This window comes from Anomaloglossus baeobatrachus, chromosome 11, assembly GCF_048569485.1.
Source record: "Anomaloglossus baeobatrachus isolate aAnoBae1 chromosome 11, aAnoBae1.hap1, whole genome shotgun sequence".
NCBI lineage: Eukaryota > Metazoa > Chordata > Amphibia > Anura > Aromobatidae > Anomaloglossus > Anomaloglossus baeobatrachus.
Genome location: NC_134363.1, coordinates 72866384 through 72886932, shown reverse-complemented (window position 1 = coordinate 72886932; position 20549 = coordinate 72866384). Strand labels below are relative to the sequence as shown.

The 20549-nt window shown below is 44.5% G+C and overlaps 1 protein-coding gene across 1 annotated transcript; it reads left to right on the top strand.

The window, feature by feature from the left end:
* Positions 1-1477: 1477 nt before the first annotated feature.
* Positions 1478-20264, top strand: LOC142255939 (axin-related protein-like). Its single transcript, XM_075327392.1, has 12 exons — positions 1478-2047; positions 5293-5422; positions 5752-6392; positions 7143-7265; positions 7797-7884; positions 8952-9092; positions 9928-10217; positions 11319-11513; positions 11924-12103; positions 12607-12696; positions 16570-16731; positions 16823-20264. Exons 2-12 carry the CDS (start codon positions 5318-5320, stop codon positions 16947-16949), a joined length of 2142 nt encoding a protein of 713 aa, XP_075183507.1. The 5' UTR covers positions 1478-2047; positions 5293-5317; the 3' UTR covers positions 16950-20264.
* Positions 20265-20549: the final 285 nt, after the last annotated feature.

The following is a 20549-nucleotide window of genomic DNA, read 5'->3' as shown; positions in this document are numbered from 1 at the left end:
AAATGGCTACACAGCCCGTGATCCGGCCTTTATACAAGCTGGTTCACGTGGCATGCTGGCCAAACACTGAAAACCGGGAGTCCTGGTCTCGGACCCGAACACGGACTTTTAACTGTACGTCTGGTTCCTGTTTGGATTTGTCATCCGAATAAAGCTTGTTGAAAGGCTGTAGATTAGCCTGTAAGCAAGCTTTATCAGTATGGTCACTTCCGGAGCCAGCGTAGCCATGTCAAGTATTGGCATAGATACGCTGGCTCTGGAAGTTCCCATACCGATAAAGCTTGCTTATAGGCTATCTGCAGCCTTTCAACAAGCTTTATTCGGATGACTAACTCGAACAGGACATAGATAACATAGTTAAAAGTCCGTGTTCGGGACCAAGGCCAGGACTCCCGGATTTCGCGGATTGGCCAGCATGCCACGTAACCCAGTCTGTATAATTGCCCATACCGAGAAAGCTTGCTTATAGGCTATCTGCAGCCTTTCAACAAGCTTTATTCGGATGAAGAACTCAAACAGGAACCAGACGTATAGTTAAAAGTCCATGTTCAAGTCCAAGACCAGGACTCCTGGTTTTTGGTGATTGGCCAGCATGCCACATGACCCAGCCTGTATAAGTGCCCATACCGATAAAGCTTGCTTATAGGCTATCTGCAGCCTTTCAACAAGCTTTATTCGGATGACAAACCCGAACATCAATGGGACACACGGTTAAAAATCCATGTTCGGGTCTGAGGCCAGGACTCCCGATGTTTGGTACGGACCCCAAACTTTACAGTTCGGGTTCGCTGATATATAAATGATATATAACTATATATAAGTAAATAAAAAAATGTGATAAACAACCTCATAACTTACTGTAAGGGTCCAGACAAAAGACAAGACAAGACAAGGGGGGTGGGGGAGGGGATGTGGGGTGAGAGGGGGTATTGGGGGGGAATACAGTTTACATTTAACACTTTATTTGTCATTTTGCAGCATAAAATAAATAATTTCGGGTCACTTGGTCTAAAACAAAAAAAAACAACAAAAAGAAATAGGAATTAAAACAGATGCTACCACTTAAGAGAAAAAAAAGCCTTCCTTAATCATTCACAAATGTGAAGTGCATGTGATTTCTCCAGCACATCATTTTCTGCTCAGAATGTGTTATTTATTTTTGTTTCCTTTTATTTTTTTCTTCTTCTTCTTCGCCTTGCTCATCTACTTCTGGAACAGTTTGATTTTGCAAGTTAAAAAAAAAAAAAAAAATGTTCCCTCCCTTCCCCCCTCTTTGCAAGCTGCTTTCCTTGCAGCACTTCAGGGGTTAAATGTGATTGAAGGCTCTTTGAAGATGGGATGAAAGGAATAGCTGCTGGAGACTCTGCGCGCTGATTGGCCCGGCTGCCTTCAAAGGACTCTTTTTCTTAACCAGAGGGGGGAGTCTGGCTTTAAGAAAGGAATTCAGAAAGCCCAGGTCCTTGCAGATACACTCTCACAGACAAGGGGTAAAGGGCGCCTGCAAAAATCCCCGCACTCGCATTTCAGCCCAGAAAGCGGGCAGATCGCAGATTATCCGCCGCGGAGAGCCGGGCACGGGCAGGGGATTTTTTCCGGCCTCTCTCCGGCTTTTCGCAGAGCTGCACTTTTACTGCGCTTCCAGGATGCAGCCTTCAGTGATCTCCACTGATGTTTCATTAAAGCCATAACACCCCTTTGTTCTTTGGCTTTGTCCCCAGGGGGAGTGAAAAAGGGCTTTTTGGTTTTGATTAAAAAAAAAAAAAAAAGTTCAGAGAGAGAAGAGAGAGGAGGGAGAGGGAAAGAATCCTCCAGTCCTCCTCACTGAAGGAAGGTGTGAGCGTCTCTGCTCCTTTCTCCTGGCTTTTCCCTTCCCCTTCTCCAGACTGGATCATGTTGTTTTTTTTCGTCTTCTTTTTTTTGCAACTTGGATTCTCTTTCGGATTATTTGCAACTATGACTGATCTTCACCGGGCAAGTGGATTATTGGTTTTGTGATCCGAGGAGCTTCAGAGCCGAACTCCAGAGAGGGCTGATCTGCAGGCTGTAGGTGAGTGCTGCACAACTTTCCGGGGAGCAGGGCATCGGCTCGAGGGTCGCTCCTACACCCGGGGTGCTGCCCCTCCGAACAACATTCCGGGGAGCAGGGGCCCCCGGGGGTCGTTCCTGCACGCAGGGTGCTGGCTGTGCTACAGAACTTTTCCTGGGAGCTGTGTCCCTCAGAATCGTTCCAGGGCCTCCATGGGGTGAGCCTACACTCAGGGTGCTGCCCCTCTGCATAACTATTTTGGGGAGCAGTGCTCCTGTAGGGTCCCCCGAGGCTTGTTCCTGCACGCAGGGTGCTGGCTGTGCTGCAGAACGTTTCCGGGGAGCTGTGTCCCTCAGAATCGTCCCAGGGCCTCCATGGGGTGTTCCTGCACTCAGGGTGCTGGCTGTGCTGCACATCTTTTCCGGAGAGCAGTGTTGCTACAGGGGCTCCCGAGGGTCGTTCCTGCACGCAGGGTGCTGGCTGTGGTACAGAACCTTTCCGGGGATCAATGTTGCTACAGGGGCTCCCGAGGGTCGTTCCTGCACGCAGGGTGCTGGCTGTGGTACAGAACCTTTCCGGAGAGCAGTGTTGCTACAGGGGCTCCCGAGGGTCGTTCCTGCACGCAGGGTGCTGGCTGTGGTACAGAACCTTTCCGGGGATCAATGTTGCTACAGGGGCTCCCGAGGGTCGTTCCTGCACGCAGGGTGCTGGCTGTGGTACAGAACTTTTCCGGGGATCAATGTTGCTACAGGGGCTCCCGAGGGTCGTTCCTGCACGCAGGGTGCTGGCTGTGGTACAGAACCTTTCCGGAGAGCAGTGTTGCTACAGGGGCTCCCGAGGGTCGTTCCTGCACGCAGGGTGCTGGCTGTGGTACAGAACCTTTCCGGGGATCAGTGTCCCTGAAGGGTCCCCCGAGGCTTGTTTCTACACTTAGGGTGCTGATTGTGTTGCAGAAGTTTCCAGGAGAGCAGTGTCCCTCAGGAGCAGCCCAGGACCCCCTGAGGGGTGTTCCTACACTCAGGGTGCTGGCTGTGCAGCACAACTTTATTCGGGGAGCTGTGTCCCTCAGAATTGGTCCAGGGCCTTCATGAGGTGTTCCTACACTCAGGGTGCTACCCCTCTGCATGACTCTTCCAGGTAACAGGGTACCCCGAGGGTTGCGCCTGCACTCAGGGTGCTGGCTCTGCTGTGGAACCTTTCTGAGGAGCACTGTCCCTGCTGGGTCCCCAAGAGTCATCCCTACACTCAGGGTGCTGGCTGTGCTGCAGAACACACTGAGGGACACTGCTCTCCTGGAACGTTCTGCAGTACAGCCAGCACCCTGAGTGTAGGGATGACTCTCGAGGACCCAGCAGGGACAGTGCTCCTCAGAAAAGTTCCACAGCAGAGCCAGCACCCTGAGTGTAGGTACACCCTTCAGAGTGCCCTGGGCCCATACTGAGGGACACGTCTCTCCTGGAATCGGCCCAGGGCACTCTGAAGGGTGTACCTACGCTCAGGGTGCTGGCTATGCAGCACAACTTTTTCGGGTAGCTGTGTGCCTCAAACTCAGCCCTGGGCCCCCATTGGGTACTCAGGGTGCTGCCCCTCTGCAGAAGCTGTTCCTGCACTCATAATGCTGGCTGTGCTGCAGAACTTTCCAGAGGTGCAGTGTTGCTCAGGATCGGCCCAGGGCCCTGATGAGAGGTGTTCTTACACTCAGGGTGCTGACTGCTGCAGAACTTTCTGGGGAGCAGTGTCCCTGTATGGTCAGCCCAAGGCCCCCGGAGGGTTGTTCCTACACTGTGCTGCTTGTGCTGTGTAACTTTTTTGGGGAGCACAGCCCTCATGATCATCCCAGAGACCTGCGAGGGGTGTCCCTAAACCTAGGGTGCTGGCTGTGCTACAGAATTTTACAAAGGGAGCAGTGTCCCTCAGTATCGGCCCAGGACCCCCTGAGGGGTGCTCCTACACCCAGGGAACATATGTTTATATTTAGTCTGCAGTGTTGTGTGTTTCTTATGGAATGTTTATCACTTTTGTTGCCTCTTCCACCTCCTGTAACGTGTGCACTTCTTCATTCTCCCATCTTTTCCCTTTTTTTGCTATTATTGCACTTTTTATTCACTTTCTTCCTCTTCTCTCTCCATGTGGTTGGTAATGGATACTGCGGCGTTGTGGACCCCCTCCTCCCCATTTGCAGCCCTATAGCACCACATCAAAATTGGATCCATATCTGCATTTATATCCAGGCCACCACCCCCCCAGGAATCCCACCGTAGCGTTTTAGGGGGTCAGTGCATGCTGTAATCTAAATCCCCCCCCCAATCCAAATGTCACACTTAGCACAGACATTAACTCTTAATCAATCTTTCCCCCTGGGGGGTCAGATTCGGGCACTTTAACTCTTTGTGGCGGTGAGGGCTGCCTGGAAGTTTTTGTGATCTGTGTCCCGGCGCTGTGTAGTAGAGGGGCAGCGAGGGCCTCATCTGTATAGGATTTCATGAGAATTGGTGAAATACTTCAAGCTTCCCCTGATCCGCAAATGTCTGTGAACTTGTACCTATAAAACGCTTTCAAACATCTGGATATATTGGCCACGTTTTCTGGTATGCCGGGGAAGAGAGTCTTTGGCCCACCTGTTGTGAATAACTTCTCTTGAAAAACTCTACAGGGCGACAGTGTATGGCGTAAGTCATGTTGAAAAGGAGGAAAATGGTTCCCAGATGGCCATTTACTTGTAATAGAGCCGTGCAGTTCCGGAGGAGTTATGGGCTGTAGTCATAAGTGGATTCTTCTCCTGATGCCGGCCTAATGATCCCTGATAATCGTCACAATGCCGAACCAAGCTTTATGAAAAGTGTTTACAGTCTTAAGAAGTTTTATCAAAGTTTAGAACAAAACCGGTCCCAGATATGAGTTACTGGCAAAATCCAGCTCACATTGGTGTCTGTGGTGGTCATAGATTGTCCTTGCTCATCTCCAATCATCTTGGTATGGTCAACCCAAGGCCACCGGAGACGTGCTCTACCTAGTTTTGTCACCTGTCTACCTGTATTATAGGCAGACCTGTTTAAAAAAACAAAAAAAACAACAACTTTGGAACCTTATTAGGTTTTCACAAAGTTGTTGACCACATACAGAAGGCCTCCTCTGTGTTTAGGTAACTTCAAGCTGTCAATGCTGAGTTCCCTTCCTCATCATTTCTTTATTTATGTATAATGACGTATCTAACAATGGCAAAAATATTTATTCTAATTTGGTAAATTATTTATTTTCTTTTCTAGGTAGGAGTAACCATTTCTGGCAGCCATGAGTTCTGCTGGGGTGCTGACCTGTATGCCAGACTCGGGAAGGATATTCAGGGAGACGTCATTGCGCCCACCAGTGCCAGGCCAGGAGACTAAGACTTACAAGGTACTCCACTTGCACAGTGTAACTAAATAGACTAATATATTAACTTGTTTTTGCCTTTTTTAATAGTTTCTGAATGCCTTCATGGTCATTTACATAGCTACGCCTAAACTAACCTAAAAATAGGCATGGGTAGTCGTGGAAAAGTAGGCATGGGTAGTCGTGGAAAAGTAGGCATGGGTAGCCGTGGAAAAGTAGGCATAGGTATCCTTACAGATAGGACTAGAACTACTAAAGCTACCTATCAGATGAAACCAAACTATAGTTACAGGTTGACAGTAGATGATACATACATGGCTGACCCATTTGTATTTTTTTTTCTTTTCCTGAAGCCTGAGAAGTTTGCCATGGAGCCTCACCACTATGAACAACAAATGAAATACAAAGACGATTCACTTCGAGAAGCGGAAGGTTGTGTAGCGCAAGATACTCGTTTTTCTCGATGGGGTCGGTCCTTGAATTTGCTTCTGGATGACCAGGATGGGGCAACACTTTTTCGCATGTACCTAGAAGGTCAGGGGCTGGTGGATCTTCTAAGTTTCTGGTTTGCTTGTAATGGCTTTAGAGCTATGGACCCAGCTGAACCCAAAACTTCAAAGACCGCTAAAGCCATCTATCGCTGGTATGTGCAAAATAGCCAAGCTGTTTCGGGGCGTTTAAAGGCGTCTACCCGGGCCCACGTTAAGGACAGCGTCAAGAACCAACAACTGAATAAAACTGTGTTTGATCAAGCGCAACAGGAGATTCAAAAGGCTATGGAGCAGGAGGCCTTCCCCTCTTTTTTGCAGTCTGATATATGCAGGGAATATGCTCACACTTTTGAAGACAGTCCTACCCCTGATAGTCCAGGCCCTGGACTTCCAACTCTGGCCGAAGAGGAGGAATATAATGGATTACAGCACACTTCTGTTGGATTGGGCACCATGAGTAAACTAAACCGTGCCCTCACACGAGTACCACCAAGAAGCCAAAGGTGAGACATGAGCTCTTGCCATCAGCGTTCTGCTCTGCTGCTCATTAAATTTCCCCGGATTGTGACTGATCCATCCATTTTATCCATAGATTGATGTTTGGTTTTTTTATTTTTCTTCATTTAAGCTTATTTTGATGTTTGTTCTCTGGAACTTTTTCAGCATATTTCTTTGTTTCTGTTCCTCCCCTCCTTGTGTTAAAGGTTAACTTAGCTGTTATTCCTTTCCCTCAGCTCACATATCTTTGATGTGAACAAAATCTTTCCCTGCTCCAGAGATCAAAGAACCACATCTATAAAGCGGTCCGGGTTTTTTTTTTTTTTTTTTAACTCTGCTCTAACTTCCCCCTCCCTCCCAAGATGCCTTGCTGTTTCAAAGCCTTCTTATCTTATAATGACTGTTTTTTATAACAGTTATTCCTTTTTATGGCTTAGGCTGGATTAGATAGTAAATCTGTTAGCAACATCAGTTTGAAAGATGTTTATTTTCTATTGCAGCTTTTTTCTTTTTTTTTTTTATATTTTATTTTAGTTGTCCAAATGCCCAAAACAAAAGTGCACAACGCCAACTTTTCTGTTGGGCATCCATTACCCACATTGATCATATGCGCCTGTATAAAGTGGATGAATATTTTCTACCAATGCATTTTGAATGTTTTGTTTATTAAACAAGTCTTCTCACTTGTAAATAAGAGAAAAATACAGTGACTGTCAATGCTGTCATTAATATAATCTTCTGATCTGGTTTCTTAGGTCGCACCTTCATAAAACCGAATCGGCATATCAGTACTTTGCTCCTGCCGCCAGTATCAATGACAGCGAGATTTCTAGCGATGCATTGACCGAAGACAGTATGTCCGTTACTGATAGTAGCGTGTAAGTATCTTCCCATCAATGACCATCTAAATCACTGTGTATATCATTTTTTCTTATGCTCTCAAATTATTAGCATTTATTTATATACTAAAAATCAAAGAGGATAAGAAAAATGATAACCAAAAATAATAAATTTGCCTGCTTGGACATGTGTAGGCATCTTTGGCAGGTGGTCCTGCCGGCCTTGGTTCTTTCAACAAGTAGACTGCCAGAGGGTACAGGTCAAGAAACACGCGGCCTCTTGCTTTTTATCTTCCTATTGTTGGAGACAATGAATGGAATTTGCTGCTCACTTTGATGAAGTTGCCAAGTGCATGGCTCCAAATAGAAGAGATGCACTTGGTTCTTTGGTGTCTCAATAGTAGAAAGAAGCCATGATATTTGTTGTTTGTCACTTCTTCTTGTTGTTCCCTCGACATATTTCCAAAATTCTGTTGTCATAGTCCATGTTTATTGCGCAGTATGTTTGAGCTTATCCTTATGCCACTTGTTTGTGTATATACCCATATATATTTCTTTTGAATTTATCAGAGATGGAGTCCCGCCATATCGCTTCAAGCAGAGAGAAATCCATAGAAGTGTTAGTGCCAATGGTCAAGTGCCTCTGCCTTTTGTTCCTGTAAGTGCTATAAAAAAGTTTGTTTTACGTTAAGATAGAATTTATGGAAAGTACTCACATCTTGGGGTGAAGCTATATGCTCTACAGTGACATAACTTGAAGCTCATGGGCCCCAATGCAAAACTCCAATGGGGCCCCAAATTATTGCAAGTCTTTAATAGCTTTGGTCTTTCTTCTTTGGGCCCCCCTAGGCTCCAGGACCGGGTGCAATTACAATACCTGCACCTATTTTAGTTACACCCCTGTCTCTGAACCAGTGGTCCCCAGCTATTCTTACTCTAAAAAGCCACATTGAACTCTGATAAGTGGTCCTGAGCCACATCCAGAGCTCTCCAGGCAGTGTCATCCAGAACCCCCTCCAACTGGTTTCATTATGCCCAAAGCTTCCCACTCAAAAATCACCACATCGAAATGTTGTGCCCTCTGCCTTATGCCTTTTTATATATAGCATAATTACACCCAGGTGCTCAAACCTTATTTCCATTCAGTATTTTAACATCAAGCATTCTTACTACACTATTGCATCCCTGTAACTGGTGTTACTATCCTATCTCCAACTCTCAACATTTGCCATATAATGAATTGTGGGGTGGGGAGGATGCTATGAGGGCCATATAATGCATTGTGGGGTGGGGAGGATGCTATGAAGGTCATGCAATGAATCGTGGGGTGTGGATGATCTCTCCAATGCCATGGCCAATATATGCATCCATATCTGCTCTTCTGTGGATCCGCACCTCTCGGGCTTGCGAGCCACATGTTGCGGACCCCTGCTCTGGACCATAGACTTATGGCAGAGCCTAATTATGCCTGCTTATGGCACTAAATTATGGGGACATAATGCTGATGTGGCTTGTACTTGTGCCACTCTACTGTGCTGAACTTAAGCTCTTATTTTAACCATTAATTTATGTATAATGTGTTCTAAAAGTTGAATTGCTTAATTCTTTTTATTTTCCCCAATTGCCTCGCGTAAAAATGTTTCATGTTTTTACACTTTTTTTTTTTTTTTTTTTTTTTTTTTTTTTTTTGTAATCCAAATTCTTTATTTATTTATCCCCCTTCAGAGAACAATGCGCCCACCAGCTGAAATGATGCCAAGTAACCCTGCAGAGTTTGCTGCAAAACTGACTTTAGCTTTGGAAAAAGTTAAAAGGCAAAGAGACGCGGAAGAAAAGTTAGAGGAAAAATTACAAAGGTTAAAAGAGGTACGAACCCCTCCCCGCCTTTCCACCTTCCCGGTCTTAAGTCATTAGTAGACTTTACAGATCCAGATAATGACTTTTCTGTAATTGCGTTTGTCTTATAGCCACAATCCAGGCTTATGTTTTGTGATCGGTTGTGTTACAGGCCGTTCTAGGTTGTTCAGATGCATCATAAAACTTCTCCCTGTGCCCTCCCGAGGCATAAACCTTTCAGCTGCCCAAAAATGTGACTGTCATGAAGATCCTTGATCCCTGAGACAACTGTTGTTTCCTGTCTACATAGACTGGCTGTAGGTCAAATGCAGCACTATTTTGATCTACAGCCAAACAGGAAAGAGCCCTGTACGATTTCAGGTGCCTGGAGAGCGCGTTACCTTGCTCTGTTTACAGATTTGCTGAAAGTTTGTCCCTTTTTTCTTAATTAAAAGCCCAGATTGGGGGGAAAAATAGGGGTCATGTGTCGTTTCCTTTAGAACTTATCAAGTGTTGAGCATATCTCGCTCGGTTTCTTCTGACGTTTTAGTGGCTTTTATTGTTCTGTATGTACAGTATGATGTTAATGAGTTCTAAGTCTGTGATAAGTAGAAAATGTGATACATTTATGTACCTGGCAGTATGACAAGAGGACAAGCCGAGGCACGCAGAAGCAGAGAATGCTACTGGAATAGCTTTTGGCAAGGTTCAGCCTAAAGTATCACAAGGAGCTTCAGTTACTTTAATAACTTTTTACTTTTTCAAAGGCCGAACCTACAACAGCCACTTTGTCAATTGAGTTGTGAAATTACTAAAATTCTCTGAAGTGAAACTAATGAATGCTACAATTTTTGTCTTTTAATAGGAAGAAGACAAGCCTGAATATGATATACCTGCGTCCAGTCACGAGGCTTTGCCCACTGCCTCTATTGAGGACGACCCTCAGTCCATTCTTGATGACCATGTATCAAGAGTCTTGAAGACACCGGCCAATCTGTCGCCTAGATCACAATCGCCTTTTATTCAAAGAAAAGCCAAAGGTCAAGGGGCATTTGGCAAAGGTCAAAGCTTAACGTCCTCCCACTTAAGACCGAAGGCTTCTCCAGGAATGGAAACGCCTATCCTACAGATTGGAGAGCAGAGGGGATCTGTTAGGTAGGTATAACTGTGCTTTAACAATTTAGAGGGGGTTTAGTAATCAATCTTCATGAGCGCAGATCTCCCTGTTCTCTGCTTGGTGGAGAACAATGCACTCCAAAAAAATGCACACCTTTCCATACTGCGCACAGGAGCCGCTTTGTCTCATCTGGCCTGAAGTGCACAACTTTCATGCTGCAAGCAGAAGCTACTTTGTCTCTGCTGACCTTTCCATGCTTCGCTCCTTTCCATGCTTCGCTCCTTTCCATGCTTCGCTCCTTTCCATGCTTCGCTCCTTTCCATGCTTCGCTCCTTTCCATGCTTCGCTCCTTTCCATGCTTCGCTCCTTTCCAGGCTTCGCTCCTTTCCAGGCTTCGCTCCTTTCCAGGCTTCGCTCCTTTCCAGGCTTCGCTCCTTTCCAGGCTTCGCTCCTTTCCAGGCTTCGCTCCTTTCCAGGCTTCGCTCCTTTCCAGGCTTCGCTCCTTTCCAGGCTTCGCTCCTTTCCAGGCTTCGCTCCTTTCCAGGCTTCGCTCCTTTCCAGGCTTCGCTCCTTTCCAGGCTTCGCTCCTTTCCAGGCTTCGCTCCTTTCCAGGCTTCGCTCCTTTCCAGGCTTCGCTCCGTTCCAGGCTTCGCTCCTTTCCAGGCTTCGCTCCGTTCCAGGCTTCGCTCCGTTCCAGGCTTCGCTCCGTTCCAGGCTTCGCTCCGTTCCAGGCTTCGCTCCGTTCCAGGCTTCGCTCCGTTCCAGGCTTCGCTCCGTTCCAGGCTTCGCTCCGTTCCAGGCTTTTCTCCGTTCCAGGCTTTGCTCCGTTCCAGGCTTTGCTCCGTTCCATGCTGCAAGCAGAAGCCACTTGTCTGCTGTTTAGTAGGAGCGCATGTAGATGAAAGTTGGCCTGATACAGTTTCCAAGTAATGCTTCCAAGCTATATAGTAAAAGGCTTGTGAGCACGTTCTCCTTGCCTAGGAAACTGGGTACCTCCTGATAGACGTGAGAGGTGGCCTGTAACCAAGGCAATGAATACATATCTTGCAACTCTACACATTTGGGGTTCTCTCACTTAAGATTTTAAGTATTGTGGGGTTTCTTTTTCTATGGCAAAACTTACCTTTCACCTTTCATAGTTCCCAGGGAACGAGAAATTGCAGAAAGGCAGAGGGATGTGCTCCACCTCATAAACTGGACGATGGAAGCTCTTCTCTTGGGCTGACTACGCCGCTTTCACCTGAGCAAGAAGTGGAGCGCAGCCAAAGTGTCTTGCAGTGGGTTTTGGACAGTGCAAAGATGATGAAAAAGCATAACCGTGATACCAACACAAGGTATGAGAAGAAATGGACTTTTTTTTTTTTTTTTTTTTTTTTTTTTTAATTTATTATTTGCATTGCTGTTTACCGATGAGTTCTGGTATGTTCACACGTGTGGATATGCTGCATGATTTCCACGAAATTTCATGTTGGAAATACATAGGAAAGAATGATCTGTTGTGAGGATTTTAAATTCCCAGCCTGTCACTTTTATGGTGCAGATTTCGCCCTTTTCGGTGCATAGGATTAAAATCCATAACCAATCCTCATATAATCAGATTTTGTGGATCATTGGGACACAGATTTGAGTATTTGTATGTATGAACGCACCTGTTGAGTGCCTATACTATAGTAGTAGGACCTATTTATTGGTGGGTGTTTTTATGTTTTATTGAAGACCCTAAAAAATAACTCTTGTCTTCTAGTATAAGCCACTGCCCAGAAGTGAAGAAGACCAGCCATCGCACAGCCTCCCAGCCTGCACACCTATTCCTCCAGGATACCTCTATGCCTCCACTTAATGCACCAAACACCTTGGATCAATTGGAAGAAGCTCGTCGGCGACTTGTTGAAGACAAGAGAGTTCCTAAACTTCATAAGAATAGGTACATGTCTATGTAGTGTGGTCATGTGTATCCAATTACTTAAAGGGAGGACCTTTTTATGTCCTAGGGATCAATATCTAATTTGTGGCGCTGTGACACGTACCCCCACCAATCAATTCTTCCCTCTGCCGGATGGATGTTATTTGTTGCAAAGCACAGCTGTCAACTATGTAGTGTGATTTATTTCTCTTTATAAATAAGACTAGGGTTGCTTTATGAAGTCCCACCTGCCCATATCTCCTATTTGCGCATTTGGCCATTAGAGGACGTTACTGCATATCGTGGCAGTGACCCTTAGTTTCCCTGCTGTTGGATTTTAGCCGGTAATTGAGCCTTGGGCATTTTTCACACTTTGTAAAGCCATAAATAATTGACACTTCCTATTTCATAGAACTAATCTTGAATACAATTAAGCACTTTGGCAAACATGAAAATCAAATAATGCCTCAAACTCCCGCAGCTGGCCGGGTTCACAGGCTCAAAAATTTTTGTTTGTGTTTTAGGTGTGTGCAGTCGGCAACCCTTAAAGAAAAAGGCAAAGCTGCCGAGAACGTTTCATCCTCTGGTTTCTCCACAATAAAGTCTTCTGAAGAGTAAGTATCTCCATGCAGAATGCTCATTGACTCTTATCGGTGGTGCGGGAAGCTTCTATGGGCCTCTGTGGCTCCTTGGAGGCAGTGAGGCGACTCTGCTGAACCTTTTAATAATATTGAAATCCTTGCAGTACAAACTATTTTTATTGTGAACTATCCTGACAGAAGGTCAGGTTGACCCCCGAAACGTGTTGATGTAGCTACACTAGATAAAGAAATCCCTGGCCCTATGAGCACATCATACCGTTCTTTGGGGAACGGCAGCGCTGCAGACATCCAACCCATAGGGCTCCTAAAAAAATCTTCCCCCAGATATTTGCCCACAACTAGTGGCACAAGAACCACGTATAGATCTTTGGCTCGCCTTTCAATAGGCTTTTTTCCCTTTTTAGGTTGTGTTTCCACAAGGAGCATCTTAAGCATTTTTGTTGCGGTAGATTTTCTGCACCCTCGAAATTTTACGTGTGTAAAACACGTAGCTGAAAAACTCGCCAAATCATCGTGGTAACTTTTAGGGACAGTTTCATCAGAGCTTAAATGGCAGTATTCAAGAGTAAAAGGCTTTGAAAAGTCCCGATATTTTAACAGAATATGACATAGGTAAAAATAATGGCGTGAGAACACTCTGGCAAAGTGGATTAAGCTTGGAGTAACTTGTCAAATTTATAACTACGGAGAGGCAGAGTTCCTTACTCCACAATGCTCACTCCAGTCCTAAACTAGAGTAAGATTTGTGATGCGGGGCATGCCACTCATCAAACGGTCCTGATTCATTAAGAGTCTCCAGCACATTTGTCATAGACTGGTGTCAAGTCTTGATGAACCGGGTACTTAAAGGGAACCGGTCACCAGATTTGGTGACTGAGCTGCGGTAATCACCGGGACGCTGTGTAGAACAAAAAAATGACTTTATAATACTTAAACGGTCGGTACGGTGCAGGTGGGTCAGATAGGTGGCTCTGATTTCCGGGGGTGGCGCCTTGTCTTTCAGCCATCTTTGTCCTCCTTATTCTGAAGCCTGGGTGCATGATGCGTAGTATGTCATGCATACGCGCCGACATTGAAGTCCTGCGTAGGACCTCAATGCCTGTGCGTGTGTACGACGTAGGATGCGTTATGCACCCTGGCTTCAGAAGGAGGACAAAGATGGCTGAAAGAGGAGGCACCCATCCAACCAGTCTGCACTATACAGACAGTTAGGTGAGTATTATAAAGTGATTTTTTTCTTTGTCGCTCCATTGGGAGACCCAGACAATTGGGTGTATAGCTTCTGCCTCCGGAGGCCACACAAAGTATTACACTTTAAAAGTGTAACCCCTCCCCTCTGCCTATACACCCTCCCGTGCATCACAGGCTCCTCAGTTTTATGCTTTGTGTGGAAGGAGGCACAGGCCCGGTCTCAAGATCACAGAGCTCTGGCGGCGGACGCATTAGTTCAGGATTGGTCGCAGTTTCGACTGCCCTATGTGTTTCCTCCTCTGGCGATGCTGCCCAGACTGCTGCGAAAAATCAGGTCCGACTGTCGTCGCGCCATTCTCGTCGCTCCAGATTGGCCGAGGCGGTCGTGGTACCCAGATCTGTGGCATCGCACGGTGGGTCAACCGTGGGCGCTCCCAGTCCGTCCAGACTTGCTGTCACAAGGGCCGTTTTTCCATCTGAATTCTGTGGCCCTCAACCTGACTGTGTGGCCATTGAGTCCTGGCTCCTAGCGTCCTCAGGGTTATCTCAAGATGTCATTGCCACCATGAGACAGGCCAGGAAACCAACGTCCGCCAAGATCTATCACAGGTCTTGGAGGATCTTCTTATCCTGGTGCTCTGATAACGGTTTTCCTCCATGGCCGTTTGCCTTACCCACTTTTCTTTCATTCCTTCAATCCGGAATGGACAAGGGTTTGTCTCTCGGCTCTCTCAAGGGACAAGTATCGGCGCTATCCGTATTTTTTTTTCAAAAGCGTCTAGCCAGACTTCCGCAGGTCCGCACGTTCCTGCAGGGAGTTTGCCACATAGTCCCACCTTACAAGCGTCCGCTGGAACCCTGGGACCTTAACAGGGTGCTAACGGCTCTTCAGAAACCACCTTTCGAGCCGCTGCGGGATGTCTCTTTATCACGTCTTTCGCAGAAGGTGGCATTTCTAGTGGCACTTACATCGCTCCGTAGAGTGTCGGAGCTGGCAGCGCTGTCATGCAAAGCCCCCTTCCTGGTTTTTCACCAGGATAAGGTGGTTCTGCGTCCTGTTCCGGAATTTCTCCCTAAGGTGGTATCGCCTTTTCATCTCAATCAGGATATCTCCTTACCTTCATTTTGCCCTAATCCAATTCACCAATGTGAAAAGGATTTGCACTCATTAGATCTGGTGAGAGCAGTCCGGCTCTACGTGTCTCGCACGGCGCCCCTGCGCCGTTCAGATGCGCTCTTTGTCCTTGTCGCTGGCCAGCGTAAGGGTTCGCAGGCTTCCAAGTCAACCTTGGCTCGGTGGATCAAGGAACCGATTCTGGAAGCCTACCGTTCTTCTGGGCTTCCACTTCCTTCAGGGCTGAAAGCCCATTCTACCAGAGCCGTGGGTGCGTCCTGGGCATTGCGGCACCGGGCGACGGCTCAGCAGGTGTGTCAGGCAGCTACCTGGTCTAGTCTGCACACTTTCACGAAACACTATCAGGTGCATACCTATGCTTCGGCAGACGCCAGTCTAGGTAGGCGAGTCCTTCAGGCGGCGGTTGCCCACCTGTAAGAGGGGGTCGTCTTCGGCTCTTTTTATCGAGGTATTCTTTTACCCACCCAGGGACTGCTTTTGGACGTCCCAATTGTCTGGTTCTCCCAATGGAGCGATAAAGAAGGGAATTTTGTTTACTTAACGTAAATTCCTTTTCTTCTAGCTCCTATTTGGAGACCCAGCACCCGCCCCTGTTTGTTCTTTTGTGTACACATGTTGTTCATGTTGAATTGTTCTTTTGGTTCATGGTTTTCAGTTCTCCGAACATCCTTCGGATTGAATTTACCCTAGACCAATTTATAAGTTTTCTTCTTCCTGCTTTTGCACCAAAACTGAGGAGCCCGTGATCCACGGGAGGGTGTATAGGTAGAGGGCAGGGGTTACACTTTTAAAGTCTAATACTTTCTGTGGCCTCCGGAGGCAGAAGCTATACACCCAATTGTCTGGGTCTCCCAATAGGAGCTAGAAGAAAAGGAATTTACGGTAAGTAAACAAAATTCCCTTTTTTTTTTTTTTTTTTTTTTTTTATGTTCTACCTTGCAGTCTGGGCTCTTATATACAGCATTCTAACATTCTGTATACAAGAGCCCACAGGTGATTTGCCACAGTTCATAGTCACCAAATCTGGTGACAGGTTCCCTTTTAAAATGGGCATTTACTGCATCATTGATTTATCTTTAAGTGTAAACAGGCTGCCAGTCACCCAAAGATTAAGAAAAACACTACTCATTCATCTGGTGAAATCCTCCTTTTCTCAGCCTAAAAGATCATGGTTCTTAAGGCTGCGTTGTACTCCTGCTGCCGAGAACTTTTGCAAACTACGTGCACTGACCGATCTGGTATAGATCGCTAAGTGCTCATTGCTTGCTTTGGTCTGTAGTGTAAACAGGCAGACAAAATGACCACCTATCAGTCAACGTTTACCAGTCGTGGTAACTCAAGGGTGACTCTGGAATCGTTTTGATTGTGGCCTATAATGCAATTATTGGACATCAGAACTGATCAACTGTCTGAGCCTCAAAAGGAGCCAAACATAAGGATAATTTTAACAAATGATACGCTTCATTATAGCAAAGCCTTCTGAGCTGAAGACCTGGTTTATGGCGTTACATTAAGGCAGATGTAAAGTTCTTAATCTATTTTTTTTAATTTCCTTATAGGCTTAAGTCTGCAAAAAAGATGAATAGCGATCAAGGGCAAGGAGGTTTAGCAATTGTCTACTACTTCTGTGGAGAAAGAATTCCTTACATGATTCGAACAAAGGAGCCTAGCTTGACTTTGCAAGAATTTAAAGAGCTTCTCAGTAAAAAAGGAAGTTACAAGTAAGTATCATGTCTGGGGTCTCGTCTGATATTGTAGAAGAAATGTCAGGCTTTCCTTGTCGGCCACTAATATCCTACCCGTCTTTTGCAGATATTACTTCAAAAAGGAGAGTCAAGAGTTTGAATGCAATGCTGTGTTCCAAGAGATATCTGAAGAGGATGCAGTCCTGCCGTTATACGAGGAGAAGATCATCTGCAAGGTGGAAAGGGCCTGCTAAGCATACACTTGATGGAAGAGAAGGGCATCTCTTACTGTGGCTGTTTGGGCATGAAGGTTTTTAGGCAATGTGGCAAATAGGACCTTGATGTTGAGAAGTTTTTGGGACTAGGAAAAGGAGATGTGTGATGGGTCTTGGAAAGAGAGGATGGAAACCATATGAAGTTTTAATCTTTTCATGACAAATGTGAAGAATTGGACGTATGCAATGGAAATCCTGCAAATGAGAAGCTAGAGAGATATGTGCAGTACTATTGATGGTTCCTCGTAGGCAAGTGCCGACCCGATTCTGTTAAGTACATGTGAAGGAGAAACCTGTTCGCTGCCAAACGGTGGAACAGTATTTCCTGAATGTTTCTGGCCACTATATGTATTCAGGTACATTGTATCTACATAATCATGTGTATTTATATACCAAGTCGCTTGATTTTTGATGGACAAAAGCCGGCTTGCTACAGAACCTAGAGCGTTTACATGTAATACCACTATGTAATCTTTGGATACCCCATTCATGTGGGTCAAAGGATAAAAGTACACCTATTTATCACAGAATTCAAGGACTCAGTATGGAAAATTTAGAAGAGAATGTTGGAGAAGAATAAATGGTGCTTGTTGAGTTGAAGAACATTGACTTGTCCAGTCTTCTGAGACCACATTTTCACTTCTGGCTATGAAGCTATGCAAAACGGATGATCAAACTGCTGCTATTCAGACTGCTGGTGGCCTTCTTGTCTGATTTGTTCCACAAGGATTTGCCGCCATACTGATCAGAGGGATATTGCCATCTGAACTTTTTGTTACGTGCATTTTCATAGAATTTGTAATCTTTCTTTTTTATACTTGGTACTAGTTTTATATGGGTTTTAGGGTTCTTCTGAATCACCGAATGAAACATACTCTTCTTGATGTTCTGTTTTAAGAACAATTTATACTGTTCTGATGAAGTTTTCAAAAGAAAAACTATTTAAAGCATTAGAATGCGAGCGCATGTTCGCGTGACTATCGAAAGATTCTTTTCCTTCCATTGATACTGTTTTGGGCGTAGATAATGAAAGCCATATCCACCATGTTAAGCTCTGTTTTAGGGGTTTATATTATCCCTTGATTATATTAAAGGGGTTTCCTTTTTTTTTTTTTTTTTTTTTTTTTTTATTTTTTTTTTGTACATAAAGTAGAAAAATCTGCAACCACAACAAAAGCTCCTTTTATTTCAGCAATAATAAAGGTCTAGGTTTGTTCTGAGAGTTTCCTGATACTTCTGACAAGCTATATATACACAAGAACACAATGACCTCTACCAGGGTCCAGTAGGTACAACGTTTTGTGATTTTTAACTAGGAAAAAATGGGAAATGTTTGGAAAGTCTCACTGTAGACTTCTGTAATTTCAGTATTTTATATTTATTGTGTCTGGCAGAATGGCTCAGACTAGAAGGCCTGCTGTTTTGGGCACAGTAAGAACTCCAATTATTCATTTAATGGTATTTTTCTCAATACTACACCTGTGCTCCTCCAAGATTCGGTGATTTATATTTTATAACCAAGGCGGCTGAAAAGATCAGGCTTCACTTAGTTTTCTTTACTTGTATGTTCACCACTGTAGCGTTGGATTGTCTTAAAGTGAACCTGTCACCAGATTTGGCGACTATAAGCTGCGGCCACCACCACTGAGCTTTTATATACAGCAGTTTAACATTCTGTGTAGAACATAAAAAATTCCTTTATAATACCCACAACGACCGTTTAGGTGAGTATCTCCATTCTCCAGTACCAGAGCCTTCTTTTGGCCATCTTTGTCCTCCTAAAGCATGGGTGCATGACGCATCCTATTTGATCCATGCTAGATGGCATTGCGGTTCTGTGCAGGCGCGCTTTGATCTGCCCTGAGCAGGCCAGATTAAAGTAATGTATTGTGCTTGTGCGGGACCTCAATGCCTACTAGTGGGGATCACTAAGGACTCGTCATGCACCCAGGCTTCCGAAGGAGGACAAAAATGGCCGAAAGACACTGATACCGAAGAACTGAGACACCCATCTGACCAGTCTGCACCACACCGCCCCATAGGTGAGTATAAAGTGATTTTTACGTTCTACAAAGCGGCCTGGGCTCTTATATACAGCATGTTAGAATGTTGTTCAAACTGAACCTCTTAAAACAAACTGGATAGACTATAGTAAGTGAAATGTTCATTGTAAGCTTGGAATAAAATTCTTATGAAAACATATTAATCTTTTAGGCTTAGGTTTTGCTTTGTTGCTGCTGAATTTTATAGAAAGAAGTCCTAGATTCTTCAGTGTAACAGAGGGCTATGATCGTCATGCAGCATATATAGGGGTTGTCTCACTCTCTTCAGGAGCTTACTGCTCCTCAGCCTCACTACTTCCTGTTTAGCCAGGAAGTGGTACACTCCTGATTATCACCATTGGTGATCCAGTAGCACAAACTGTTCTCCCATACTGCAAGAGGGGCGACTACTTCAGGGGCATGGACACTGGCCATATCTGGTGATCTATCAGGCATTCCTCTCCGTGCCCGGGATATCGGACACCACTAATAGTTGTAGCAAATTACAGATAATTAAAAGCCTCAACAATGTTTTGTTTTTTATAGGGGTTAAGCAAAGTTGCTTACTTACAAGCCTATTTTATCATGACGAGAAAACCCCTTTAATTCTCAAGAATCTTCTGACCTGGTTGATCTTGATGAGGAAAATGAAAGTTTAGTATGGTGCCTGGGTAGCTTGTATCATAAGAGTAGACCACATTCTGCACTTTATTTGTTTATTGAGTTAGAATTCCTTTTGGTCCGCCTGGCATTCTGTAGCAAGTTTTTATTTCTTGGTTGAGAAACTGATGTGGTGCAGATATTTTCCAAAAACTCCTACATTTAACAAGTACCAGCATAACTTGTAGAAATATCCTTTTTTTTCTAGAATACAGTTTTGTAAATGTTTTATAAATATAAAGATTACTATTTAATAATTCATATTAATAAAGTATTGCTATTGTCTCGGTGATGGGATTACTGGGACATTCATTCATTTTAACACCTGTTTTAAAGGTGTTTTAATAAAGATGGTGTTAATTGTTACAGGGAAAAACTTTTTTTTAATATTCTTGTAGCAATGAACTACACTGTGGTAGCCGAATATTCATCGACAGTTTTATACAGTAATTCATATTTTTATATCTAATTATATTCACATGTATAAATATAAATACATTTGTTTTTGTTTTTTTTTTATATATATATATTTCAGAGTTATTAAGGTGTATAAATTTTAAAACTTTTGTTATTCAACAAAATGTAAAATAAGCTGGAATAAAATTTATATTTTTTTTGAAACTTTTTTTTCTTTTGGCTTGAAGTTTTATTTTATTCACATAAAGGGGGGAAAAAATTAACAAAAAATGCACAAGACAATGAAAGGCTTGGCTTAATGGCGATAAATGGTCTATAATGCATGTATTACTGCAACACACAGGGACACAAAGTCTCATTGTTAGAAAATGATGCCACTCCTTTTGCATACTGAAGTTTAGACGTTATTATAGTAAGTTCCAAGATGTAGCTTTCCCTTTAGTACTTTAATATCACTGCT